The sequence below is a fragment of the Pseudophryne corroboree genome, chromosome 9 (assembly GCF_028390025.1).
Source record: "Pseudophryne corroboree isolate aPseCor3 chromosome 9, aPseCor3.hap2, whole genome shotgun sequence".
Lineage (NCBI taxonomy): Eukaryota > Metazoa > Chordata > Amphibia > Anura > Myobatrachidae > Pseudophryne > Pseudophryne corroboree.
This window is the reverse complement of record NC_086452.1, coordinates 447,383,482-447,409,984: the sequence shown is the minus strand read 5'-3', so window position 1 is coordinate 447,409,984 and position 26,503 is coordinate 447,383,482. Positions and strand designations below refer to the sequence as shown.

Genomic DNA, 26,503 nt, shown 5'->3' with positions numbered 1-26,503 from the left:
GGGCTGTAAGATGCTAATCTGAGTTTCAAGTGTTCTTTCTAGGAGACTTTTCCAGTCCCTCCTCTCCCCTCATGCAGCCCCCTCCTCCCTGGTGCATGCCTCACACACACACTATCTTCCTTCACTTTGAAGCTCTCAGAGGATTTCCCAGACTCTGGAGGATTTTGCACAGAGGGGACAGTGCCCAACCTGCAACGGTGAGGAGAGTTTGCACAGGTTGCCTACACGGCATGTCCCCTGTGAGGAGAAGTGTGACAATGAGGTTCTGGTCCTACAGAAAGATACTGTGGATTACACTGCTCTTACTTCTACCAGATTTGGAGTCAGCTGTGTCTGATAACCCTGACTGCAGTGACAGGAGAGAGGACCAGACTTGCTTGGAGCAGCTTGTGGCCATGCCGCCTCCAGAGTCTAACTGTGATGGAACTCAGGGATGCAAGCTGCATTTCCTCCATCCAGAGGAACAACCTCCTCCTGAGGAGCTGAAGGAGCTTCACCAGGAACCAAACCAAGAGTTCAAGCAGACTCTAAAACAATCTGGGGGTGAAGGGAACACCAAGCCCCAGAATCCGAAGTCCAAGAGCGTGGGGGAGAGATTGAATTTATTGGAGTCAAACCTCCAATCTGTGACCTCCGTTCTCCATACCTTACAGGATGAGAGCAAGGTGAACCTGAGCAGGATAGAAGACCGACTCAACTCTCTGGTGGTCCTTCTCTTAGGGATCTTGTCTGGCTGTGAGCTGCCCTGCAATGAGTCTGTTCAGAAACTCTCTGCATTAGGTGAGTTCTGGGAGAACAGGTGACCCATTCGTGTTACACCTGACCTGTGGCATTTGTAATATTAGCAAGCATGGCAAACCTGGTTGTACAGCGCTGCAGCATATGTCGGTGCTATACAAATAAAGGCAAACACTAACTATACTGGCAATACCTGGTATTGCAAACTCATAGATCTTTGCCAATCAAGTCATGACGTTAGCAAAAGATTTTCAGCTCTTTGGGCAACTTCTCTATTCACAGATATCATGTACCACTAATACCCCTTTCAGACAGAAAAAAGGATCCAGGAATTTGCTGGGTCAACCTGGGTATTTTCTCTGTGTGAAAGGGTCTACCCAGGCTGAAATTGCCAGGGCTTCAACCTTGACACGGAGAAAGGACCCGGATTAGCCGGCTGCCCTAGCAAATTCTTGGGTCCTAATGTTACCCCAGCATTTTCATCTTTTGTGTGAAAGGGGGTACTGATCTGGGGCGTGGATCCAACCCGTGTTCCAGAAGACCCAGCTTCTGTCTGAAAGTAGGTTAATTGTTAAACTTCTGTAAATAGAAGTATATATATATATATATATATATATATATATATATATATACACACACACACACAAAACATGTATTGCAACTTAAGCATCAGTTATAGTTTCAGAGCATATATTGAAATTGCAAAAATTGCAATGTTTGGAATTATCTATAATATAATTTTTTAATTTTTTTTTTGCAACATACTTGTTTTCAAAAGTCATCTGCAAACCATACTTCCCAGCTGCAGAGCCCATCCAGTCGGCTCGTTGCCTCTTAAAATGCAATTAATATAATGTTATCCCCTTTTGTGATTGCAGTTTCCTTTGTGGTAATGTTGCTTGTAATGGCTTTCATAATCCTACATTAAAGGGGATGTTGGCTTTAGTAAAGTGAGTCGGTGACAAAGCAAGACTGTAATTATGGCCATCAAAAAGAATGCTGTGATGAGAGTACACAAAGCACTTCATAGAGTCATCGCACTGCACTGGGATCTAACCAACTGGCTCTGGAATATAGAAAGCCAAGTTCTCCAAACAAATTATATCTATGTACACATACATATGTGCAATACAGTATGTACGTGACCAGTAATGCCTGTGCCACATATATATATATAAATATATCACAGGTTCACGCTAAGAGATATGGGACAGATGCAACTAATTTATTTGCTTGCAGGAATTATTTGACCGGCATCTGAGCCATTTGCAAGGCTGTGCATTAAGGCATACATACAGCAATAGTGGTCTGTTGTAGTCACTTAACCCATTCTTGTGTGACTGTCTGACTCTTCAGTAAGTCCATCCGTAGAACTGAATCATTTTATTGTTGGGCCCAGCAGTCAGGACTGTTACCTCGATTCCCCTCAGAGTTTCTTAGGAGTCTCTATGACATCAGCTGCTGTGAACTTTGAATTCCGCACCGCTTTGAATGGCAGGATTTAGCATTACGGGTTTGGGAACAGGACGAGGCGAAAGGAGGAAGTAACGTCTGGAAAATGAGGCGTCATCGAGGCCGCTCTGAGCCAAGAGTTCAAATCAATGAATGAAGCAGCGGCCGAACATACGCCGCGTCTTGTGTGGTGCAGGGAGAAGGTGGCTGAGGACAGTTCTGCCTCTTATACACACACAGTATGGGGGTCATTCCGAGTTGTTAGCTCCTTATTTTTTTTCGCTACTGAGCGATTAGTCGCAAACTGCGCATGCGCAATGTACGCAGTGCGCCTGCGCCAAGTAAATTAGCACAAAAGTTTGGTATTTTACTCACGGCGTAAAAAAGTTTTTTTCATCGTTCTGCTGATCGTAGTGTGATTGACAGGAAGTGGGTGTTTCTGGGCGGAAACTGGACGTTTTCTGGGAGTGTGCGGAAAAACGCAGGCGTTTCAGGGAAAAACGCGGGAGCGGCTGGAGAAACGGGGGAGTGGCTGGGCGAACGCTGGGTGTGTTTGTGACGTCAAACCAGGAACGAAAAGGACTGAGCTGGTCGCAATGGCAGAGTAAGTCTGGAGCTACTCAGAAACTGCGGGGTAATCGTTACGAGAAAATTAGCGAATCTTTTGTTCGCAATTCTGCTATGCTAAGATACACTCCCAGAGGGCGGCGGCTTAGCGTGTGCAATGCTGCTAAAAGCAGCTAGCGAGCGAACAACTCGGAATCACCCCCTATAAGCGGTTTGTTGCAATAGTATTTCAGAAAGGCAGAGTCTTCCTGCATTATGGGGGTTATTCAGGTTTTTAAGCAAACCAAATAAGCACACTAATTTGCAAAACCATGCTGACTGCAGGTGGGGCAGATGTAACATGTGCAGAGAGAGTTAGATTTGGGTGGGTTATATTGTTTCTGTGCAGGGTAAATACTGGCTGCTTTATTTTGACACTGCAATTTAGATTTCAGTTTGAACACACCCCACCCAAATCTAACTCTCTCTGCACATGTTACTTCTGCCTCCCCCCTGCACTGCACATGGTTTTGCCCACTAGTGTGCGTTTTTGGTTTACTAACAAACCTGAATAAGTCCCTATATACACAATTTACAAACAGGTTATGTTGTAAAGCCAGTTAGTTAGTCTTGCTGTAATAGCACAGAGAGTGTGGCCCCCATAGTGAGAGAGCAATGACCCACAGTGACCTGAGAGGAAGACACTATAGGGTAGGTTGGAAAGATACACCCATCTTCTCACGCCCTAATATGTTCCCCAGCAAAGCTGAAAGCATTTCGGTCAAAGGGCCAGAGAGAGTCATTTGGCTATCAAGGTGTGTGGCCAAACTGGCAATTATTCTGCTGCCAGTGGGTGTTTTGAAGGAAGATGGCCGCCGGGGAGGGGTTGAGGGGGAAAATTGGGGGGGTGACTCAATTCAGACCAGTAACGTTAGCAAGTATGCCGACACTCCGTTAATAAAATATATTAGAAATAAAATATTTTAGAAATAAAAATTGTCTCCTGACAATTCCTGACTCTGCCTCATTCTTATCATTACTATGGTTGAGGGTTGAGTATCAATAATGTTATATCCCATTATTTTATCACTACAATTAAGCTCAGTACATATGTTTAGTGGGTATATGTTTAATTTGCCGGCTGATCCCGAGGCCGGAATCTCGATCGCTGGCAATGCCGACACCAAGAATACCGGCGTCACAGGACTATTCCCACTCATGGGTGTCCACGGCAGCCATAGGGAGGGAACAGAACCTGTGGCACGCTGCACTCTATGGCTTCCTTTCCGGCCGTGTTCCCGAAGAGATCACCGGGAAGATGGCGCCACCGACGCCGGCAACAGCACAGGTATACTGGGGAGGGGGGGGGGGGGGGGGGAGGTATCGAACCCAGGTCCATCCAGCAGCCCGGGCCTGGGTAATTTGTACCCCCCCCCATCCCCAGCGCCACTGATGGTGCAACTGATGTTTGCGTCTTTCCGCTACAGGCGGCAATGTAGTGCCGGCTACTCCCCCTCTGAGCACAAGACGTTGCGCTGAGTTGGCAGGTCCGCCAGCAACAGGGTGTATGGCACTGCCCGCTTCGAGGCAGCTGTACCGGCTGCAGGGTGCGCCACACCTAGTTACGGCCCTGGACGCTGAAAGTGGGCATCTCAGTCCTTGCACATTTAGGTGCACGCCTTCACACAGGGAAAGGGCTTTGTATCGGAATTAGCAGAAAGACGCAGACTGCGCCAAAAGTGTGACTAACCGACCTTTCTTAGCAACATCTCCAAGCATGGAAACAATCAGTCCACGGGTTATTATTCATGATTACAGATGTCGCTAAGGAAGGTCAGTTATTCACAACCGATCCATCAAATCCGGCAACTGGCGGCAACTATGTGTTTCTGAGTTTTCAACAGGTAATTTCAGTCAGAAACTCTGTATCAAGTATCGGCGTGGTTTCAGTTAGCTATATCGGGGACGATAATTATAGAGTGACGTTACCCTTCTCCGAAGTTGGTTTTATTTGTACAATCCTTTGCTTACAACATCTCTATTGTGACCAATCACACACTTTCCCAGGTGATGGCAGAAAGGTCAGTGGGTTGTCCGCTAATCAGCTCCATTCTATACATTCTGGTACATCCAGCTATGCAGACCTTATAGACAGTGAATTTCCTTTTATTATGATTTATAGATTTCAGTCTATTTAGTTTTCAGTTCAAACCCAGTTCTTACCGAGGGCCCAAAAATTCCCTAAACTTCTGGTTATTGAACAAATATGTATCTCTTTCCCCCACAACGTAATTATGTATTATCCCACAAGGGAGACCAATTGCATATATTCCTTTTAAGTGCAAACTCTTAGAAATCAGGAGCGGAATTGCAGCAGGCACGGGATGTGTAAGATGGATGGAGCTTGCTGTTACAGAGCCATGCTGGATGTTCCGCACAGTACACTGGCTGTACACATCTGCCAGTGTACCCTCTTCCTTCATTTATCATCTCGGAGAGATAAAGGGTGAAACAGAGGTGAAAGCCAAAGTGAGCGGTAAGGCTAAATGTGTTCCTGATTATCAGAGGAAGACGTTATATCTCCGGAATAGGGTTTCACGCCGTAGTGCGGATATATAACGTGGGAATGTTATGGTGCCGTGTTTTCCCCATTCATCTATGTGCAGCTTCTGGTAACGCCATTCCTATCAACCATTCTAAAATACAGGTGTGCACTTACATTGGGGGCCATTTCGAGTTGATCGCTAGCTGCCATTGTTTGCAGCGCAGCGATCAGGCTAAAATTCGGCATTTCTGCGCATGCGTATGGACCGCAATGCACGCATGCGACGTACGGGTACAAAGGCCTTTGTGGTTTTGCACAGGTTCTAGTGACGTTTTAATTTGCACTGGCGGCCGCAAGAAGATTGACAGGAAGGGGGCGTTTCTGGGTGTCAACTGAACGTTTTCAGGGAGTGCTAAGAAAAACGCAGGCGTGCCAGGGAAAATGCAGGCGTGGCTGTGCGAACGCTGGGCGGGTGTGCAACGTCAAAAGCCAACCCACCAACGTTAGAATCAACGCACACGAAGAGTAAGTACAGGGCTGGTCTTGTTTTGCACAAAATGTGTTTGCAGGCGTTCGCTCTTCTGCAAAGCAAAAATACACTCCCCGGTGGTTGGCGACAATGTGTTTGCACGGCTGCTAAAAACTGCTAGCGAGCGATCAACTCGGAATGACCACCATTGGGCCTGATTCAGCTGTAGGCAAACCCAATGGTTTACATATAACTCAGCTGGTGAGAGATTTGCGTAAGCTCCAAAGCCGCACTGCGCATCTGCAGATCTCATACTGCGAGATTACGTGCAGTGACCCCAAGCCGCATGTTTGGGGGTGTAGCGGGGGCAGCGTTGGAGAAAATGGATGCATGTCGCCATATTTCTGGGCGTGCTGTAGGAGGGTGCTACAACTTTACCAAAAGAAAAGGAGAAGGGAGCGGATTGGAAGAGGGGGGGGGGTCCTTCAAATCCTTAACTGCTGCACCCAGTAATCTCTAGTCCCGTGCTGAAAGGGGATACGGTCGTTAGGGCGACACCACTTAGGTCGACAGTCATTAGGTCGACTACTATTGGTCGACAGGGTCACTAGGTCAACATGGTAATTAGGTCAACATGTACTAGGTCGACAGTTCAAAAGGTCGACATGAGTTTTTCACTTTTTTTCCATTTTTTAAAACTTTTTCATACATTATGATCCACGTGGACTACGATTGGGAACGGTAACCTGTGCCGTGCGCAGCGGTAGCGGAGCGAGGCACCTTGCCCAAAGCATGGCGAATGAAGCGAGCCGTGCGAGGGGACGCGGTGCACCAATTGGGGTTCCCGGTCACTCTACGAAGAAAACGACACCAAAAAACAAAAACAAACTAATGTCGACCGTTTGACCTGTCGACCTAATAGCCATGTCGACCTAGTGACCCTGTCGACCTAATGCATGTCGACCAATAGTGGTCGACCTAATGACTGTCGACCTAAGTTGTGTTGACCCAACGACTCGTACCCGCTGAAAGGGCCCCACACTGACATGTTCTGTCTCCTCCCCAGTAGCGCAAGTAAGGCAGTACGGCGTACCATTAAGAAATGAGTAGACGGGACACAGTTTGTCATGCCTGACAATAAAACGGCACAAACTGCAGGAGGGAGAGAGGAGGCAGCAGTGCCCGGAGTCCCAGACAGCCGCTGGCATTGTACCTGCAAAAGAAAGTGTCATGCACCCCCCCCTTTTGATTGGCCATGCCCCTTGTGATGGCATTTTCTCTACCTGCATCACTGCTCCTCCCTGTATACCGCTGCCAGGCCAAGCCTCTTAAAAGCATACGGACGCACCTGTCACTGGAAATGACTGATTATGACAAGGGAGGCAAATCAGGGGAGAGAAGGTGCAATCTGCCATAGGTCAAGTGCAATAAGACGCTCATGCAGGCCTGCAGGAACCTGTGTATACACCTGCACCAGGGCAATGCAAGTACACACTGGTGAGGATGACTTATCGTTACCTAGGCGCATATAATGCCAATGCGGATGTGTAAGCATCTTAAGGTGTACGGATCTGTGTGTGTTTGCTACCAAGTCTGCACCAGCCCCCCCTATGTGGAGATTTGGACGGATGCAGAGCCACGCACTATAGAGTGTAAGCTTCTGAGCAGGGCCCTCCTACTTCCATCACTTTCTGTTATTACACAGTTTTGTTTTTTCACTGTTGTTTTCGATTGTTTTGTTTTATGTTATCACTGTTTCCCATTGTAAAGTGCAACGGAAATTGCTGCGCTATATAAGAAACTGTAATAATAATTATGTACTCTCAGAGAACCATAGGCATGCATAGAGTACTGCTTGAACACTTCTTAAAATAGTGATGAATAAATCTGAATATATCTATTAAGCTTCTCCAAAAGGCGCATCTATAATATGCCAAATGCAGATGTGCGTTGGAGAAGCTTAATTGATTATTTATCCTAAGATGCATTACCCGAATGCCCCCATATTGTTACTCCGTGTTACTCCAAGTAACAGGATTCTCTGCATTTATACAACGCACAGGCAGGGTCCAAAGTCAGGAGAAACTAGAAGAAGGGAAAAGAAGAGAGTGGGCAGAAAGGCCAGACATAATAGTGACCAGTAAAGGGCTTTCATCTACTGAAAGAAACTGGAACTATACTCTGGGTCTTGTCAGGTGAACAACATATTCAGTCGGTTACTCATCCCCAAAACCATACAGATATCACAGAGTGGCTAATCTGTATAATACATGGATTAGGAGGGATGGGGGTGGTTTGCGGGTGCCCTGCACCCCAGAGGTGAACCCCTTTAATTTTAGGGACCTGTCCGATGAGGTTACCTTGACGATTGGTGGGCAGGCTCATAATATTGGCCAGTTTTATGCGAAAAACCTCAGATAATGATGTATAATTACATTTATTATAATTCTAATTATTGTATGGTGCACCTGCTCTCTTATTTCTATGTTGTAATAAATGGATAAGCAATACTAAGAGGGCCCCAAAATAATGACCTCAGATCGGAGGTTCTGCCATTCCAGTCACACACTAGCCACCAGATGGTACATCCAGTCACACACTAGCCACCAGAGTACATCCAGTCACACACTAGCCACTAGACTGTATATCCGGGCACACACTAGCCACTAGACTGTACATCTGGTTACACACTAGCCACCAGACTGTACACCCAGTCACACAGTAGCAACCAGACTGTACACCCAGTCACACACTGGCCACCAGACTGTACATCCAGTCACGCACTAGCCACCAGAGTGTACACCCAGTCACACACTAGCCACCATAGAGTACATCCTGTCATACACTAGCCACTAGACTGTACATCCGGTCACACACTAGCCACTAGACTGTACATCCAGTCACACACTAACCACCAGACTGTACATCCGGTCACACACTAGCAACCAGACTGTACACCCAGTCACACACTAGCCACCAGACTGTACATCCAGCCACACACTAGCCACCATAGAGTAAATCCAGTCACACACTAGCCACCAGACTGTACATCCAGTCACACACTAGCCACCATAGAGTACATCCAGTCACACACTAGCCACTAGACTGTACATCCAGTCACACACTAGCCACCATAGAGTACATCCAGTCACACACTAGCCACCAAAGAGTACATCCAGTCACACACTAGCCACTAGACTGTACATCCAGTCACACACTAGCCACCAGACAGTACACCCAGTCACACACTAGCCACTAGACTGTACATCCAGTCATACACTAGCCACCAGACTGTACACCCAGTCACACACTCTAGCCACCATAGAGTACATCCAGTCACACACTAGCCACCAGACTTTACATCAAGTCACACACTAGCCACCATAGAGTACATCCAGTCACACACTAGCCACTAGACTGTACATCCAGTCACACACTAGCCACTAGACTGTACACCCAGTCACACAGTAGCCACCATAGAGTACATCCTGTCATACACTAGCCACCATAGAGTACATCTAGTCACACACTAGCCACCATAGAGTACATCTAGTCACACACTAGCCACCATAGAGTACATCCAGTCACACACTAGCCACTAGACTGTACATCCAGTCACACACTAGCCACTAGACTGTACACCCAGTCACACAGTAGCCACCATAGAGTACATCCTGTCATACACTAGCCCAGATTATAGTTCCTGTCATACACTAGCCCAGTGGTTCTCAAACTGTGTGCCTAGGCACCCTGGGGTGCCTCGGGAAACTTGCAGGGGTGCCCTGGGTTGGTGGTCCAGGACCAATTAAAATTATTTATGGTCAATGTAACAGACAAAACCAGTGCTGGGGGCTGCCAGTCATAAAATATGTGGACAAACATAAGTGAATCCTGTCCCTTACCACATAACTGAACCTAAGGATGACAAATAATCACAATTTATGTAATTTCATATTTTTTTCTGAATTTCTGAGTAAGAAACTCTTGGCCTAGGGGTGCCGTGAATTTTTTTCCTGATACTCTAGGGTACCGTGGCTCCAAAAAGTTTGGGAACCACTGCACTAGTCACCAGATTTTAGGGCTCCACATACAACTGTCACCAAATTAGCGGTTCTGTAATAGAGTAGCCCCAATTATTGGAGGTCATGTCCTACACTAGCCACCAGATTGTATGTCCTGATTCAGCAATCACCAGGCTGGAGTTACTGACTTGCAGTGGCCACCGCACTGAGGGCTCTTCCAAACACTAGCCACCAGTTAGGAGTTGAATGTCCTGTAGCTACTGTGTATTTTACTTTGTGGAAACAGTGTTGCGGTTCTACAGTAATCACAAGTGATACAAACACGCTGGTAAGGGCAATGATTGCTTTCTGTAACACAGAGAAAAATTACAAAAAGTTTCAAGATTTTCTCATCAATTAACAATTTGCATAAAACATTTCACTGAATATCTCTTGTAACTATTGAACTCCATGTTTAAACTTGATGAAGATAAAAGTGAAGTATCGAGCAGATATTTGGGGATGTGTAAAGAAAAGAGCCCGAGTTTGGTGGGGGGAAGGGGGGGGGGGGGAGCCTTTTATGTTTCACTCTAATGATTTTCATGATAATTAATCACAGCAACAGAATCTCCCAGAGGCCGCCCGCGTTGCCTCATTGATGGAAACTCCCCTTATCACAGGCATTGAAGCCCATTGTGTTGTATCTATAGATGTAGTGCTTGCACTTGGCGGTGGCAGATGCTGGGAACGAAAGCACAACAATGGATCTGAACTACAATTACCAGGATACCTATGGCTCTTCGTAGTGGAATATAGAATTCTGCAACAGCCGGGGTGATACATACAGGACCCCAGAGTCAGTTCATGATGAAGCACTAAGCATGGGCTACGTCTGATTCTCATTTCCCAAGCACAGTTCCAACACCCAGTAATTAGGGGTATAGGTCACTAGGTTGAGTACACTTAGGTCGACAGTCATTAGGTTGACCACTATTGGTCGACATGCATTAGTTTATTTACCTTTTTTTGTGTTGTTTTCTTTGTAAAGCGACGGGGAACCCCAATTAGTGCACCGTGTCCCCACGCATCGCTCGCTTTGCTTCGTAGTCCATGTGATTCGTAAAGTATGAAAAAGGTAAAAAAAAAAAATTTTAAAAGTGAAAAATGCAGGTCAACCTTTTTGCATGTCGACCTAGTGACCATGTCGTCCTAATGCATGTCGACCAATAGTGGTCGACCTAATGACCGTATCCCGTAATTAGTTACTATAAAAGCCACTGGTGCTGGAACACAGTGTCGGCGCTTCCTCTTTAACATTAAAATATAGTTTTCAATGTTCTCCGAGGATGTAACAGTTCAGCCTCTTTGTGATCTGAAGTCAATGTCTGTTTTTCTTCATTTACATTTCATTTAATTCCTTTGCATCCTCATACACCTTGAAACTGTAGGTGACAAGTCTCACTAGTCCTTATGTCATTTTCCCCTCCAGCACTAATCACCGGTAGGGCGTTACCAGTTGCAGTGGGACCAGTCCCAAGGCAAAAGTCATCATCATCATTGTCTCCAACACGACAGTCTGATTGATTGATTTTACGGTTAAACAAATGTAAAAAAAAAAATATTAGTGTCCTCCCCCAGCTTGGGCTGAAGTCGGCATCAGAGCAGGCAGGCTTGGCTGCTTACACTATTATAGGGAAATCTGCGGCATGCCGTGCCAATGTAATACTGTGACCTAGCGCCAGCTTGGTGGGGGAAGGGGATACACTATAAAGCCAAGTGGGTTTCCCTCGCAACGACAACCAGCCCTTCACTGTACAATATGGGGCTCTTCCCGTCACCCATAGGCCGTCAGTACTGTATTAATCGTTTAAAATAAATAAATATATATATGTGTGCGCGTATATATTTATTTTTTTCTTGTGGAACTGTGCAGGCGCACTACGTACAAATATACACAAAGCATACTATGTCATATTTGTTTTAGCGAATAATGGTTTAGCAATAGGTAGTTTTATTTACAGTTCTGCCATTTATCAATGAGTTTTAGCTATTTAAAACTCGTTGGGTATAATAAATGGTTCTCCAGCCAATCAGCTGATTGGCCGGAGCGCTATTTATCATACGAAAGGAGTTTTAAATAGCTAGTGAGTGTAATTTTGAATTGTTAAGGTGCATACACACTGAGAGCTTTTCCCCCCTGCCCAGCGAGGTCAGCGGGGGTGAGCGGCTTTCCATAGCAGGATGCTATGGAAAGCCGTTCACCCCGCCGCTCATCTGCTGGTAATACCAGCAGATGAACGGCGGCCGCCAGCGATGAAGCGGGAGCGCGCATCAGCGCTCATCGCCAGGGCATACACACTGAGCGGTTTTGAGCTGAAAGCAGCTGAAAACACCAAAAGTGACTGCTTTCAGCTCAAAACCGCCCAGTGTGTATGGGCCTTAAGTGATACATTTCAGACACGTAGAAAGCTCTATCTCTCTTATATATAGGGCTGGGTCATTCAACGGTAGAAGGTTTAGCATAGAAGATAAATGTTCTAGTACCTCCTTGCTCTAAAGTACCATTTACAGGGAAAGCTTAAAATAAAGGCAGCAATAGCTATTTAGCAAATACACGGTATGGGCATCTTTTTCTAGGACTGAAGACCACTTTTTGGGACTGAACCTGATTCAGAGAAAGATGCAGTACACAGAGCAGCTGCACCCCTGTACGCAGCTGCTGTGTGATAATATGCTGATGCTGCAGCAGGCGTTTTGTGTTTAATAGACGCCTCCTGCCGGCTTCTGCGATTTGCTGCTGCACCTGAGGACGCACCATCGGATCGCAATGCGTAAACATCGGTCAACTGAACATCACCCGAAACATCGGTACTTTAACTAATACTTCTATACAAAACGCTAATTAACTAACAGCCGGTTTGAAAACTGACTCAAAATCGAGCCCAAATCACTAAACAGAATAGACAAATCTGACACATTTCTATGTTACTTCTAAAACCTGTACAATCGGCTGAAACCTCATTGTGATGCCTATAAAAGTGGAGACGACGGACGCTGTGCCAATGTTTGTGCAACTGAGCGATTATCAGTACTTTGCGCATGCATATGGGCCAAAGTCTAATAGTGATGTAGCTCGCAGTCCTTACCGATTGACAGTCAGGCATCACATGTAGGTGTTGATGGGGGAGTGGTGGCAAAAACACAGGCATATTCTTGCACATCCTCAGTGTGCACACTCGCAGCTGCGATTGCCACAGCGTCCGTCAATTAATCAAACAGCACAGGGGGCACTGCGTGCGATGACGCAGGACCCCACCACCGGAGATTACGCAAACCATCGCAGACGCCCCATCATCGGAGACATACACAAACCGGAATTAGAGGAACCGCAGCAGCTTCTTGCATGTGATATTCTTTGTCCAATAGAAAATCAGCAGGAAGTGGTATGTGATTTTTGGCCGATTTTTATGACTATTTGCAGTCGAATTTGAATTTTCTCAAAAAGTGACCGATATTAGACTTTAAAAATGAGATTTGCTTACAAATATGAAGCAGGCCTTGTCCCTAAAACACCCTGTGGATGCTGATCAGTTCTAAATCGATCTAAATTCGATCTACAGAAAATTATCCATTTGTTTTTTAAAACGTGCTGTAAACTTTCACTGTGGCAGCCGGCACAAGAGAACGCAACGTTTTAATTATGTGCGAGTTACTGAGGTGGAAGCAAAACAAATAAACCAATAGATAAAAAGAGCATTGTGCGGCTTGGTTAAAGTTGTCTCATCTTTGATGCTTCCGACGAGCCCCTGACGTCGTCCGGAGTTGGAAGCGTTTGGACATGGGCTTTCTGATGTGACCGGTCCTGCTGCCAGCCCCTCTGCTCAACAAAGACAAGGCCACGTTCTCTGGTCCCCAGAGACAATCTACGCTCTGTCTGTAGCCTGGTGCTGAGCCTTTGCCAATTCAGTATCATTAAGAGGGACAGATGTATAGAAAAAGAACTTGCCATGAAGTGAGAGGAGAAACTATACAACGAAGCCTCTTCAGAGCTAATTGCAGCCGTATAGACGGAACCCCAGAGGGGCTGCACAGTCTCCTATAACGGTCCTGCGGCCGCAGAACAGTGGCCAAATTATATGAGCAATGTACAGACGGCCCAGATTAATGGAGCTTGTTCAAGTAGCCTACATTACTCTTTGCTTACATATGCCGAAACGACACTCACTAGGCCCTGATTCAGATGTGGTTGGAAAGAGCATTGGGTCATGGAAGCCGTCTGCTGCAGCTCCTACAAAAAGAGCCAGGAATTTTCCATCAAAAGACAGAGATACCGGCCTCGGCGGTCCCCCAAAGACGGAGGCGACACGCATCCTTTATGGGAAACAGCTGCCGCCGTCGCCCCCTCCCCAAACAGCTGCAGACTCAATCAACTGACATCTGCAGCCGCTGTGCGTCCTACAACGCAATACCTGTACTGCACACGCAGAGTCCGGGTCCGGCGCATACGCAAAGTACTGAACATTAGTACTTTGTTACATGGACAAGAGATCCTTTGGGATCTGAATCAGGCCCCGTGTTCCTTAACAGCTATTTATACAGAGCACACAAGTTACTCTGTGCTGTACAGATGATACTTACCACCGTTACCGCCTTACGTTCTCTAATACTCTTCCCGATGCACTTAGATTTAAAGTGTAACATAGGAAGGACAATTCTAAAGAAACTGGGGCTAAGCCAAATGATCTGTTTAAACTACACTACAAAACGTGTAGACTTATTAAGAAGACAAAGCGTTCGTGTTCTGCAGGCAATTACTTGCAATAACTGTTTTGTGATGATTTGTGTCTTGCTTACCCAGTTATACTCTGTCCTTCTTTTACATTCACTCAACAAGTCTTTGTTGTAGAAAGTCGACGACTCAAGACCCTTGAAACAAAGGAAGAACTACCGCTGACTGTGAAGAATGTGGCAAACATGGGATCTCCAGGTGAGAGTCTGAGAAATTAGGTTTTACCTCCATTATATTATTATTTCTGTATTTAGGTGCCACAGTAATAAAACTACAATAGGCAGGGTGATGCAACTCACTGTATCTTGACGGGCAAGTGGAGGTGAGTGACAGATAGAAGCGGAGGTGGGTGGCAGGTAGAAGCGGAGGTGAGTGGCAGGTAGAAGCGGAGGTGGGTGGCAAGTAGAAGCGGAGGTGAGTGGCTGGTAGAAGCGGAGGTGGGTGGCAGGTAGAAGCGGAGGTGGGTGGCAGGTAGAAGCGGAGGTGGGTGGCAAGAAGCGGAGGTGGGTGACAGGTAGAAGTGGAGGTGAGTGGCAGGTAGAAGCGGAGGTGGGTGGTAGGTAGAAGCGGAGGTGGGTGGCAGGTAGAAGCGGAGGTGGGTGGCAGGTAGAAGCAGAGGTGAGTGGCAGGTAGAAGCGGAGGTGAGTGGCAGGTAGAAGTGGAGGTGAGTGGCAGGTAGAAGCGGTGGTGGGTGGCAGGTAGAAGCGGAGGTGGGTGGCAGGTAGAAGCGGAGGTGGGTGGTAGGTAGAAGTGGAGGTGAGTGGCAGGTAGAAGTGGAGGTGAGTGGCAGGTAGAAGCGGAGGTGGCAGGTAGAAGCGGAGGTGAGTGGCAGGTAGAAGCGGAGGTGGCAGGTAGAAGCGGAGGTGGGTAGCAGGTAGAAGCGGAGGTGGGTGGCAGGTAGAAGCGGAGGTGGGTGGCAGGTAGAAGCGGAGGTGAGTGGCAGGTAGAAGCGGAGGTGGGTGGCAGGTAGTAGCGGAGGTGGGTGGCAGGTAGAAGCGGAGGTGAGTGGCAGGTAGAAGCGGAGGTGAGTGGCAGGTAGAAGCGGAGGTGGGTGACAGGTAGAAGCTGAGGTGGGTAGCAGGTAGATGCGGAGGTGAGTGGCAGGTAGAAGCGGAGGTGGGTGGCAAGTAGAAGCGGAGGTGGATGGCAGGTAGGGGAATGCAGTCCAGCACTCACTGAGCCTGTGCCCAGTGTCGAAGTCAAAAATATTACAAGAAAGAACATACAAACTCTACACACATATAATTTGCTGTACTTGCAAATACGCGCAGCGAGCACAGCAATATATGGTAACACACGCATCTAAACGGACATGCCACAGAGATGGATTCAACACTTATTTCATACAGTACATAATTATAATAATATCAAGCGCCAGACATCATAATGATTTAACATTATATAATGAAGTAATGTCATGTATGTGTATTATGGGAACAAAGCCAGATACACCTGTCATATTTGGTATTAAAGCAAGCAGATTAATGTGTAGATTCATTTGATACTTGTTATTAATTTGTAGGACATTGTAACAGGGAGTTATGATTAAATGTATGAAAGCTAAAATCACTCTTATTAGGACAGTAGACAGGAAGCTCAGGCCAGCCCCTTTTGATGTCTTCAAGGCTGAACCTGTTTAGCATACGAACAGACTAGTGACTCATCATGAATGAGAAAGTTCCCACCCCCAAAACTAGATAACACATTGCAGAGACACACAGTTCTCAGTTGCTGTTTTGTATCAGACGATGATGGAGTTGCTGCCAGATCAGTTCCTGTATTTATTTGCTGAGAGAGAGAGAGAGAGATTAAGAGGAGGATGCATTGAAAGATATGGTAATTGTATCGCTGGCCTGTAACTGTATGTAACTGTATGTATTAACTGCTTACTGTATAAATTGTAATCATGTAATTATGTGTATACTGTACATTGTGATATATTGAATCCATATCCTCTTAATAACAAATATATACATCAATGAGCTTTGGAACTCAGATAATGTGTGGGTGTATTGTTTTCTCTTATGGGATGCAGTGTTTCGCTATGTATAGCGCACATTCATGGAACATGGTAATAAGATGTGCAGGCGTTTACAATATATATTAGAGCGGGCATTTTAAATATTTGTTAGAAAGCAATTTGGTATTTACACCAGCACAGTATCAGAGTCGCTCAATGTGGACATGGATACAAGGAGCACAGGTGGCATGGGTAGTACTAGTGGTTGAACATGAGGATGGAGGGCCCTGCCCATGACTGCTTACATACCAAAGTATACAAATAGAACCTCTTACAGCTTCTCACTAGAGATGAGCAGGTTGGTTTTGACTCTGTTCATTTCACCAACTTAGAGCAAGTTCGGATCTGGAAACGCCAGCATATCTAACACACTATAGATCCAGACAGCCAATAAAATGACATTTCCAGATCTGAACATAAACGAATCAAAACCGAACCACTTATTCCCAGACACCTAGTAATGGAAACCATCGCCTTTACTTTGATGTGACCTAAAATACCTGTTGGTTTTGAGATACTATATGTGGTTTCTATCAGCAACGAGTTTTGTTGTCTGATGAAGGGTCCATGCCCTGAAACATTTCCCCGGCCTTGTGTAATCTCCAATATTGTGAATGCTATCCTACAGTATATAGCATTTAGTGGAGTGGGCATTGAACAGGGCTCACATAGCTGGGTTACTACTCTCCGTATAACCCTCTCCGCTCACTGGGGGTCATTCCGACCCGTTCACACGCATCGGTTCTTCGCTGTGGTGCGAACGGGTCTGGAATGCGCATGTGCAGTGTGCACATTGCACACGCGCGTCGTTGTCCGGCGAGGAATGACACTAGCAGAGAAGAAAGCGGTCGCAGCGGCGACCGCAAGAAGATGGACAGCAGGAGGGCGTTAACTTACCGTTTGCTGCCGTTCTTGGGGAGTGGTAAGTAAAACGCAGGCGTGTCCAGGCGGACGGAGGGCGGAGGTGTGACGTCAAAGCCGGCCCCATCATCGCTGGATCCGTCGCACAGGGTAAGTATGTCCAGGGCTGGTCTTGTTTTGAGTGAAACTTTTTAGCATAGCAGGGCTGCACAAGCGATCGCAGCCCTGCTATGCTAAAATACACTCCCCATAGGCAGAGATTAGTTGATCGCACCAGCAGCAAAAAGTTGCTTGGTGCGATCAACTCGGAATGAGGGCCATTAGTGTAAACCAAGGCTGTACCTACTTGAGACTTTGCTGTTTTGTGTAGGATCCGGATTCCACCGTAACTCATTAAAGTGGGGTAATAATTATACTTCTTTGTTGTGTCTTTATTATTAGTTGACTCTTCAGAAAGAACAGAAAGGCTGTTTCCACGAGATTGCGCAGACATCTACAAGCAGGGGATCCGAGACAACGGCATCTACACCATACAGCCCATCCCGCTGAGACATCCGTTTGAGGTACCTAAATAGATAACTACTGAGCAACTTCCCAACATCTTACACATGATTCTAAATGTGATAGGACATTACTTAGTGCATTCATTTAGGCACTAGAACTGTGTGTCAGGACCGGTTGTCAGTACCCTTTCTCGTCCTCATCTATTCACGTGTCCTTCATCTACATCTTCCTGACCTAGATCCTTTTGTTGCACTTTAGTCTAAAAAAAATTAACCGAGTGGGGGAACGGACTGTTGACCTGAGAAGGGGATGAATTGTGCAGGGAGTAACTGAATTGTTTCAATACATTTTGCTTTGTGAACCACCAAAGCCACATAATTTTATATGCAACAGGGGTGTGACTGGTGGACTCAAACGACTACGGGTATCAGAGTCAATGTTCCAACAGGCAGGCTTAAACTAGAACTTTGTGGGCCCGTGTCAACATTTTGCAGCAGCCCCTGCCTTCTAATGCCTCTAGAGACAGCTGCGGATCACTCCAGTGATTCAATCGGTGGTGGGCAGCAAGAGAAGGAGGCCCGGGGAGTGAACTGGGGCGAGATGAGATGGGCTCTGAACGTGAACCAGGAACAATAGCTATTTTTTTCTTAAAGCCCAATGTGCAAGCTTTAATTACCCAGTGCGGTGCAAAACTATGCTGGGGCTTGGGTCTTTGAACCTTCACCAAATGGAGAAGGTACCCCTTTCTCTCCAGGGATGGCCAAAGCTTCTCCCTGGGGAATAGATTCCTCAGCTCTCCCCAAAAGGAGAGTCTCAGGTAACTTGGAGAGAGGGCGGCCCATAAGGGTCTCACCCAAACCCCACAAAAACGTGACACACAAATCAAACATAAAAAGGTGTGGTGAAGGTCCAAAAAATAAAAATTCCAGTAAAAAATAAATAAGTCCCAGCTTTTTGTCCAGGAATATAAAAAATGATCCTTGCCTCGGGCAGAAGGCTAGGACAAAGGAAAATGTGCTTCCTGAAAAAAATAAGATTTTACTTACCGATAAATCTATTTCTCGTAGTCCGTAGTGGATGCTGGGACTCCGTAAGGACCATGGGGAATAGCGGCTCCGCAGGAGACAGGGCACAAAATAAAAGCTTAAGGATCAGGTGGTGTGCACTGGCTCCTCCCCCTATGACCCTCCTCCAAGCCTCAGTTAGGATACTGTGCCCGGACGAGCGTACATAATAAGGAAGGATATTGAATCCCGGGTAAGACTCATACCAGCCACACCAATCACACCGTACAACTTGTGATCTGAACCCAGTTAACAGTATGATAAACGCAAAGGAGCCTCTGAAAAGATGGCTCACAACAATAATAACCCGAATCTTTGTAACAATAACTATATACAAGTATTGCAGACAATCCGCACTAGGGATGGGCGCCCAGCATCCACTACGGACTACGAGAAATAGATTTATCGGTAAGTAAAATCTTATTTTCTCTGACGTCCTAGTGGATGCTGGGACTCCGTAAGGACCATGGGGATTATACCAAAGCTCCCAAACGGGCGGGAGAGTGCGGATGACTCTGCAGCACCGAATGAGAGAACTCCAGGTCCTCCTCAGCCAGGGTATCAAATTTGTAGAATTTAGCAAACGTGTTTGCCCCTGACCAAGTAGCTGCTCGGCAAAGTTGTAAAGCCGAGACCCCTCGGGCAGCCGCCCAAGATGAGCCCACTTTCCTTGTGGAATGGGCTTTTACTGATTTTGGCTGTGGCAATCCTGCCACAGAATGAGCAAGCTGAATTGTACTACAAATCCAACGAGCAATCGTCTGCTTAGAAGCAGGAGCACCCAGCTTGTTGGGTGCATACAGGATAACAGCGAGTCAGATTTTCTGACTCCAGCCGTCCTGGAAACATATATTTTCAAGGCCCTGACAACGTCAAGCAACTTAGAGTCCTCTAAGTCCCTGGTAGCCGCAGGTACCACAATAGGTTGGTTCATGTGAAATGCAGAAACCACCTTAGGTAGAAATTGAGGACGAGTCCTCAATTCCGCCCTGTCAGAATGAAAAATTAAGTAAGGGCTTTTATATGATAAAGCCGCCAATTCTGACACACGCCTGGCTGAAGCCAAGGCTAACAGCATCGACACCTTCCATGTGAGATATTTTAAGTCCACAGTGGAAAGTGGTTCAAACCAATGTGACTTTAGAAAACTCAACACCACATTGAGATCCCAAGGTGCCACTGGAGGCACAAAAGGAGGCTGTATGTGCAGCACCCCTTTTACAAATGTCTGAACTTCAGGTACTGAAGCCAGTTCTTTCTGGAAGAAAATCGACAGGGCCGAAATTTGAACCTTAATGGACCCTAATTTTAGGCCCATAGACAGTCCTGTTTGCAGGAAATGAAGGAAACGACCCAGTTGAAATTCCTCTGTAGGGGCCTTCTTGGCCTCACACCACGCAACATATTTACGCCAAATGCGGTGATAATGTTTTGCGGTTACGTCCTTCCTGGCTTTGACCAGAGTAGGGATGACTTCTTCTGGAATGCCTTTTTCCCTCAGGATCCGGCGTTCAACCGCCATGCCGTCAAACGCAGCCGCGGTAAGTCCTGGAACAGACAAGGCCCCTGCAATAGCAGGTCCTTTCTTAGAGGTAGAGGCCACGGTTCGTCCGTGAGCATCTCTTGAAGTTCCGGGTACCAAGTCCGTCTTGGCCAATCCAGAACCACGAGTATAGTTCTTACTCCTCTCCTTCTTATGATTCTCAGTACTTTTGGTATGAGAGGCAGAGGAGGGAACACATACACTGACTGGTACACCCACGGCGTTACCAGAGCGTCCACTGCTATTGCCTGAGGGTCCCTTGACCTGGCGCAATATCTGTCCAGTTTTTAGTTTAGACGTGATGCCATCATGTCCACCTTTGGTTTTTCCCAACGGATTACAATCAGGTGGAAGACTTCTGGGTGAAGTCCCCACTCTCCCGGGTGAAGGTCGTGTCTGCTGAGGAAGTCTGCTTCCCAGTTGTCCACTCCCGGAATGAATACTGCTGACAGTGCTATCACATGATTTTCCGCCCAGCGAAGAATCCTTGCAGCTTCTGCCATTGCCCTCCTGCTTCTCGTGCCGCCCTGTCTGTTTACGTGGGCGACTGACGTGATGTTGTCCGATTGGATCAGCACCGCCTGACCCTGAAGCAGAGGTTTTGCTTGACTTAGGGCATTGTAAATGGCCCTTAGTTCCAGAATGTTTATATGAAGAGACGTTTCCAAGCTTGACCACAGGCCCTGGAAATTCCTTCCCTGTGTGACTGCTCCCCAGCCTCTCAGGCTGGCATCCGTGGTTACCAGGATCCAATCCTGAATGCCAAATCTGCGGCCCTCTAGTAGATGAGCACTCTGCAGCCACCACAGGAGAGACACCCTTGTCCTTGGCGACAGGGTTATCCGCTGATGCATCTGCAGATGCGATCCGGACCATTTGTCCAGTAGATCCCACTGAAATGTTCTTGCATGGAATCTTCCGAATGGAATCGCTTCGTAAGAAGCCACCATTTTCCCCAGGACCCTCGTGCACTGATGCACTGAGACCTGTCCTGGTTTTAGGAGGTTCCTGACTAGCTCGGATAACTCCCTGGCCTTCTCCTCCGGGAGAAACACCTTCTTCTGGACTGTGTCCAGAATCATTCCTAGGAACAGTAGACGTGTCGTTGGAATCAGCTGCGATTTTGGAATATTTAGAATCCACCCGTGCTGACGTAACACTACCTGAGATAGTGCTACTCCGACTTCTAACTGTTCCCTGGATCTTGCCCTTATCAGGAGATCGTCCAAGTAAGGGATAATTAAAATGCCTTTTCTTCGTAGAAGAATCATCATTTCGGCCATTACCTTGGTAAAGACCCGAGGTGCCGTGGACAATCCAAACGGCAGCGTCTGAAACTGATAATGACAGTTTTGTACTACAAACCTGAGGTACCCTTGGTGAGAAGGGTATATCGGGACGTGGAGATAAGCATCTTTGATGTCCAGAGACACCATATAGTCCCCTTCTTCCAGGTTTGCTATCACTGCTCTGAGTGACTCCATCTTGAATTTGAACCTTTTTATGTAAGTGTTCAAGGATTTCAGATTTAAAATTGGTCTCACCGTGCCGTCCGGCTTCGGTACCACAAACAGCGTGGAATAATACCCCTTTCCTTGTTGCAGGAGGGGTACCTTGATTATCACCTGCTGGGAATACAGCTTGTGAATGGCTTCCAAAACTGCCTCCCTGTCGGAGGGAGACTTTGGTAAAGCAGACTTCAGGAAACGACGAGGGGGAAACGCCTCGAATTCCAGTTTGTACCCCTGCGATACTACCTGTAGAATCCAGGGATCCACTTGCGAGTGAGCCCACTGCGCGTTGAAATTCTTGAGACGGGCCCCCACCATATCTGAGTCTGCTTGTAAAGCCCCAGCGTCATGCTGAAGACTTGGCAGAAGCAGGGGAGGGCTTCTGCTCCTGTGAAGCGGCTGCATGGTGCAGTCTTTTTCCTCTTCCTCTGCCCCGGGGCAGAAAAGAATGGCCTTTTGCTCGCTTGTACTTATGGGAACGAAAGGACTGAGTTTGAAAAGACGGTGTCTTTTTCTGCTGATGTGGAGTGACCTGGGGTAAAAAGGTGGATTTTCCAGCCGTTGCCGTGGCCACCAGGTCCGATAGACCAGCCCCAAATAACTCCTCCCCTTTATACGGCAATACTTCCATGTGCCGTTTGGAATCCGCATCCCCTGACCACTGTCGCGTCCATAACGCTCTTCTGGCAGAGATGGACATAGCACTTACTCTTGATGCCAGGGTGCAAATATCCCTCTGTGCATCGCGCATATATAGTAATGCATCCTTTAAATGTTCTATAGTTAACAAAATATTGTCCCTATCCAGGGTATCAATATTCTCGGTCAGGGAATCCGACCATGCGACTCCAGCACTGCACATCCAGGCTGAGGCGATTGCTGGTCGCAGTATAACACCAGTATGTGTGTATATACTTTTTAGGATATTTTCCAGCCTTCTATCAGCTGGTTCTTTGAGGGTAGCCGTATCAGGAGACGGTAACGCTACTTGTTTTGATAAACGTGTGAGCGCCTTATCTACCCTAGGGGGTGTTTCCCAACGCGCCCTAACCTCTGGCGGGAAAGGATATAATGCTAATAATTTTTTAGAAATTAGCTGTTTTTTATCGGGGAAAACCCACGCTTTTTCACACACCTCATTTATTTCCTCTGACTCAGGAAAAAATATTGGTAGTTTTTTCTCACCCCACATAATACCCTTCTTTGTGGTACTTGTAGTGTCAGAAAGGTTCAATGCCTCTTTCATTGCCGTGATCATGTAACGTGTGGCCCTACTGGACATTACGTTTGTCTCGTCACCGTCGACACTAGACTCAGTATCTGTGTCAGGGTCTGTGTCGACCCACTGAGGTAACGGGCGTTTTAGCGCCCCTGACGGTGTCTGAGACGCCTGGACAGGCACTAATTGATTTGCCGGCTGTCTCATGTCGTCAACAGTTTTTTGCAAATTGCTGACATTATCACTTAATTGTTTAAATACAATCATCCAGTCAGGTGTCGACTCCCTAGGGGGTGACATCACCAACACAGGCAACTGCTCCGCCTCCATATAATTTTCCTCCTCATACATGTCGACACACGCGTACCGACACACAGCACACACACCGGGAATGCTCTGATAGAGGACAGGACCCCACTTAGCCCTTTGGAGAGACAGAGGGAGAGTCTGCCAGCACACACCCAGCGCTATATATATATACAGGGATAACCTTATATAAGTGTTACTCCCTTATAGCTGCTGTTAATATATTTATTTGCTGCCAAACGTGCCCCCCCTTCTCTTTTTTACCCTGATTCTGAAGCAGGACTGCAGGGGAGAGTCAGGGAGCCGTCCTTCCAGCGGAGCTGTGAGGGAAAATGGCGCTTGTGTGCTGAGGAGATAGGCTCCGCCCCTTCACGACGTCCTTATCTCCCGCTTTTTTGTGTAAAATGGCAGGGGATTAAAATACATCCATATAGCCCAGGAGCTATATGTGATGTATTCTGTTTTGCCACCTAAGGTATTCTGTTATATTGCGTCTCAGGGCGCTCCCCCCCAGCGCCCCGCACCCTCAGTGACCGGAGTGTGAAGTGTGCTGAGAGCAATGGCGCACAGCTGCGGTGCTGTGCGCTACCTTAGTCTGAAGACAGGATGTCTTCTGCCGCCGATTTCACCGGACCTCTTCGTCTCTTCTGGCTCTGTAAGGGGGACGGCGGCGCGGCTCCGGTGACCCATCCAGGCTGAACCTGTGATCGTCCCTCTGGAGCTAGTGTCCAGTAGCCTAAGAAACCCGATCCACTCTGCACTCAGGTGAGTCCGTTTCTTCTCCCCTTAGTCCCACGAAGCAGTGAGCCTGTTGCCAGCAGGACTCACTGAAAATAAAAAAAAACCTAACTAAACTTTTATTCTAAGCAGCTCAGGAGAGCCACCTAGATTGCACCCTTCTCGGCCGGGCACAAAAATCTAACTGAGGCTTGGAGGAGGGTCATAGGGGGAGGAGCCAGTGCACACCACCTGATCCTTAAGCTTTTATTTTGTGCCCTGTCTCCTGCGGAGCCGCTATTCCCCATGGTCCTTACGGAGTCCCAGCATCCACTAGGACGTCAGAGAAACATAAGAGCAAAGTGCCTTACTAGTGCAAAGGTGTGTTCCATCAGCAGTGCCTTTATAGGCACCACGGACTTAAGGCAGCTGGCCTCTTGGGCAGAGAGCCCGGTGATGGCCCTTCGTGTACTGGGGGCATCTTTAAGCCCCACAGCATACATAGGCATCTACACCTGGTCACAACCAACAGACCACGACCCATAGCTATTGCACCACCTGCACCCATTGCAGTTTCACCCCTGCCAAAAGGCTCTAAGGATTAGCTCATCCAGCCATGATGATAGTTCAACCTCTCAGCTAAATTCACAAAGAACATGGGACATCATTGTGGTTATAATCTGCAAATATTGATGAGAATACAGCCAATCAGTGTACAGGATGCCGGTGGTGTGAGGAAAATCATAGTATGCAAATAGCACCTGAGAGTACAGCCAATCAGCGTATAGGGTGCTGGTGGTGTCAGGGGGGTCATAGTATACAAATTGCACATGAGAATACAGCCAATCAGCGTATAGGGTGCCGGTGGTGTTAGGGAGGTCATAGTATGCAAATAGCACATAAGAATGCAGCCAATCAGCGTACAGGGTGCCTGTGGTGTCAGGAAGGTCATAGTATGCAAATAGCATCTGAGAGTACAGCCAATCAGTGTACAGGGTGCCGGTGGTGTCAGGGAGGTCATAGTATGCAAATAGCACATGAGAATACAGCCAATCAGCGTAACGGTGCTGGTGGTGTCAGGGAGGCCATAGTATGCAAATTGCACATGAGAATACAGCCAATCAGCGTATAGGGTGCCGGTGGTGTCAGGGAGGTCATAGTATGCAAATAGCACATAAGAATGCAGCCAATCAGCGTACAAGGTGCCTGTGGTGTCAGGAAGGTCATAGTATGCAAATAGCACATGAGAATACAGCCAATCAGCGTACGGGGTGCCTGTGGTGTCAGGAAGGTCATAGTATGCAAATAGCACATGAGAATACAGCCAATCAGCAGTGGTTTCAGTGAAATAATAATTTACAAACAGCAGAGAGAAGACAAACAATCAGCTTTTGTCACTTACTGAATTTATAGGGTGCAATTCCATGCAGATTGCATCATTTCACAAGATGACTGCATCCATTGTGTACATGGTAGGTGTCCTTTAAGTTACTTAATATAGCAGTTACATTTTGAATGTATTTTTATTTTCATATCAATCCTGTAATCCCAGGGCCATATGTACATTGTTGGAAAACGCAGCTTTGAATACTGTGGTGAAAATGTTTCTGGTTGGCTTTAGGCGTACTGTGATATGGTCACTGACGGAGGCGGCTGGACCGTGTTCCAGAGGAGGCAGGACGGCACTGTAGACTTCAACCGCACGTGGCAAGAATATAAGCAGGGATTTGGCAGCTTTCAAGGGGAGCACTGGTTGGGTAATGAACACCTGCACAGCCTCACCAGGCTGGGACAACACACCTTACGCATCGAGCTAGAGGACTGGTACAGCGTCAAGCGGCATGCCAACTACAGGAAGTTCAAGGTCGCCAGCGAGCAAAACAAGTACAGGCTGACTGCCAGGGAGTACCATGGCAACGCCGGGAATGCCCTCAGCTACAGTCGGAACTACAATCACGATCACAAATACTTCACAACTCATGACAGTGACAATGACAATTATCCGTCCGGGAACTGTGGCTCATACTACGGTTCCGGCTGGTGGTTCGATACCTGTCTGGCGGCCAATTTAAATGGAAAGTACTACAGAGGACGATATAGCGGGGTGACTAGCGGCATTTACTGGGGCACTTGGTACATTCTAACGGACAAGAGGACAAATCAGAAATACTCATTCAAGAAAGTTGAGATGAAAACAAGGATAATGAACTCTCAGTGA

At 47.1% G+C, this 26,503-nt stretch overlaps 1 protein-coding gene across 1 annotated transcript; it reads left to right on the top strand.

The window, feature by feature from the left end:
• The first annotated feature begins 230 nt into the window (after window positions 1-230).
• On the top strand, window positions 231-26,503 carry LOC134958847 (fibroleukin-like). The gene is made up of 4 exons (XM_063941555.1): window positions 231-780; window positions 14,658-14,738; window positions 17,863-17,984; window positions 25,907-26,503. Exons 1-4 carry the CDS (start codon window positions 231-233, stop codon window positions 26,501-26,503), a joined length of 1,350 nt encoding a protein of 449 aa, XP_063797625.1.